This window comes from Buceros rhinoceros, unplaced genomic scaffold, assembly GCF_000710305.1.
Source record: "Buceros rhinoceros silvestris isolate BGI_N320 unplaced genomic scaffold, ASM71030v1 scaffold23319, whole genome shotgun sequence".
Classification (NCBI taxonomy): Eukaryota; Metazoa; Chordata; class Aves; order Bucerotiformes; family Bucerotidae; genus Buceros; species Buceros rhinoceros.
Genome location: NW_010432409.1, coordinates 1,771 through 4,213, shown reverse-complemented (window position 1 = coordinate 4,213; position 2,443 = coordinate 1,771). Strand labels below are relative to the sequence as shown.

General features: G+C 36.0%; 1 protein-coding gene across 1 annotated transcript in view; it reads left to right on the top strand.

Moving 5' to 3' along the window:
* The window catches only part of LOC104500170 (ubiquilin-1-like), a gene marked incomplete at its 5' end in the record, with an annotated part of 2,758 nt that extends 669 nt beyond the window's left edge, over window positions 1-2,089 (top strand). The window contains 2 exons of the mRNA XM_010143775.1: window positions 1-49; window positions 1,503-2,089. The exon at window positions 1-49 is cut by the window's left edge and continues 21 nt beyond it. Coding sequence (XP_010142077.1) covers window positions 1-49; window positions 1,503-1,655 — 202 coding nt within the window. The remainder of the gene's footprint in view (window positions 50-1,502) is intronic.
* Window positions 2,090-2,443: the final 354 nt, after the last annotated feature.

Genomic DNA, 2,443 nt, shown 5'->3' with positions numbered 1-2,443 from the left:
GCAGTTTGTCCAGCAAATGTTGCAGGCACTTGCTGGTGCAAATGCTCAGGTAAAATCCATCACACCATTCTAGATCTTTTAAAATTCTTACTTTATGTTTTCATTGTAAACCACTAGAAAGGAGAATAATAGTTGAGGGGAGAGCTCACTGGATGCTTCTGGTTAAAGGAGAGAGGAGAGGCTTAAAAATGATATGGCAGCTGTGCAAGTTAATGCTGGGAGAACATCAAATTTGAGTTAAAGTCCTGTGAACAGTTGATTTTTTTTATACATTCATCTTCATACCCTTGAATTTCTGAAAGCTAGCACCTTTGCTAGTAGTTGTAGGATGGTGGGCAAGACTGGCTTTAAAGCAGACGTGCTGTTAACTCTCAAGAGTGCAGTGTGGAACAGCACCCTTACGGTGTGGCATGCATCTGGGGTAATGGCAGACTGCTGCTGAAGGGACAGTCCAGCTTTCTCCCTCTTGCCGCAGGGTGAGTTAGTTCAGCTTGCTGATCTGACTGACTTTTTTCTCTTTCTAACCACAAGAAAGCGTTGGTGAGTATCACTGTAGGAAACCATATTCTCAAACGCTTTCACTTATGCTCTCAAATCTTAACACAGTACTGAGTCAACAGTCTGCTTAGTTTTGCCTGGGTGAAGCAGGTGGGGACCAGTTCTTCAGTTTCAGGTGACGTCTTTACGCTGTATTGGTTTGGAAGCAAATGCAGATTTTAAATGCTGGTATTAATGTCCTGATACATGGAATGGTTGAATTAGAACAACAGGACAATGAGCAGTAGCTGCACGTGGTTTGTGATGGTATCTAAATCTGCTCATTTATTTCAAAAAGTGACTTCTCAGTATTACTCCAGCATATTATTTTCCTATAATTGTTCCGATTCAAAAAAGCCTCTGAACTGAAGATGATACCACTGAAATCATTCAGAATTTTGCCATGAGTGTGAGCATGATAAAACACAGCTGTCAGTTTGCCTTAGACTGAAGCTTTCTAATAATTAGAATTTTGGTAGTTTTAGTCAACAAATATTTGGAGCATTAAAAAAGAGGTGATTAGGTCAAGGAGAAAAAAAAAAAACTGTGATGTCTACCATGGCCAACAGTGACATCAACTTAATCATTGCTGTTCCACATTCTTAGGTTGCACTATTTCATTTTTAAAAAACAGCTGTTTGCATAGCTTTAAAAAAATGTTCATGGGACTTAAATTTACCCAATTTAATTTTATGCTTTTTAATCAAACAAGCAGCTTTTCATGTAGTTCATGAATGTCATATAAATGTAAATAAACTTAAATTTTGAAGCTGCTCTGACTTGTTGAAAAAATTAATCCAATTGTGGACGGAGTGTATGTTGTGCTCTAATTTTAGGATCTTGAAAAAGACATAGTCAGAAATTAGTAAAGACAGAGTGGTGCAGAACCAACTGTGTTTAAATCCTGTGCTTTGCTAAAGGAGTGGTGTAAACGCTTTTATAGCTTGAAATTTTGTTCTTAGCAGTTACAAAATCCAGAAGTCCGATTTCAGCAACAACTGGAGCAGCTGAGTGCAATGGGCTTTCTGAACCGCGAAGCAAACTTACAAGCGCTAATAGCAACAGGGGGAGACATCAATGCAGCTATTGAAAGGCTGCTTGGCTCTCAGCCTTCATAGCAGTGTTTCTTTAACTTGAAAAATGTAATTTATTTTTGATAACAGCTCTTAAATCTTTAAAATATTTGCTTTATTTCATTCTGACTCTTGGGATTGTCTTGTTACAACTAAAATCGGTCTGATGCATTTTAAGATGGAGTGCAGTAGTTTTCTTCAAACAGTGGGAATCAATGCATTTTCACTCTTGCATGCATCACACTTATTTTGTTCTGCATTATTTGTGATTTTTTTCAAACAATATCAGCTTTCACACTTGGGTGAACAGGTTTTGTCTGACCTACAGCTGTCCAATTTATTTACTACTTAAACATTCGCTTTCAGTAGTAATTTATGTAGAATACAAATTAAAAAGGAAACAAATTTATTCAAGCTACAATTTGTGGGTACCAATACTGCTTATTGTGATTTTGGCATATATTCTTTTTTGCTAGCAAAATGCTGTAAGATTTATACAACTTGAGTAATCTACCATTTTTTGCTTTAATTTCTATAAAGTATAAACACAATATGTACAATGGAGACAGCTCATTTCTGGGGATTTACACACTGCAATAGAATGAGATTATAAATAATGCAAAAAAAGTCAGAAAAAAAAGTCATAAGATTTGTTTTTGGTGTAGAATCTTGCAGCATCTTTGGTAACCATCTCAGCAAAAATGCTTAAGCAAGTTCAGTTAAAATATACTAGAATTACTGTTCTGGTTATCTCTTTACATCAAACTGTACAGAAACTTGCATCGTTACATTGTCTCAATATTCACAAATATTAACTGTAAATTACCTTTATC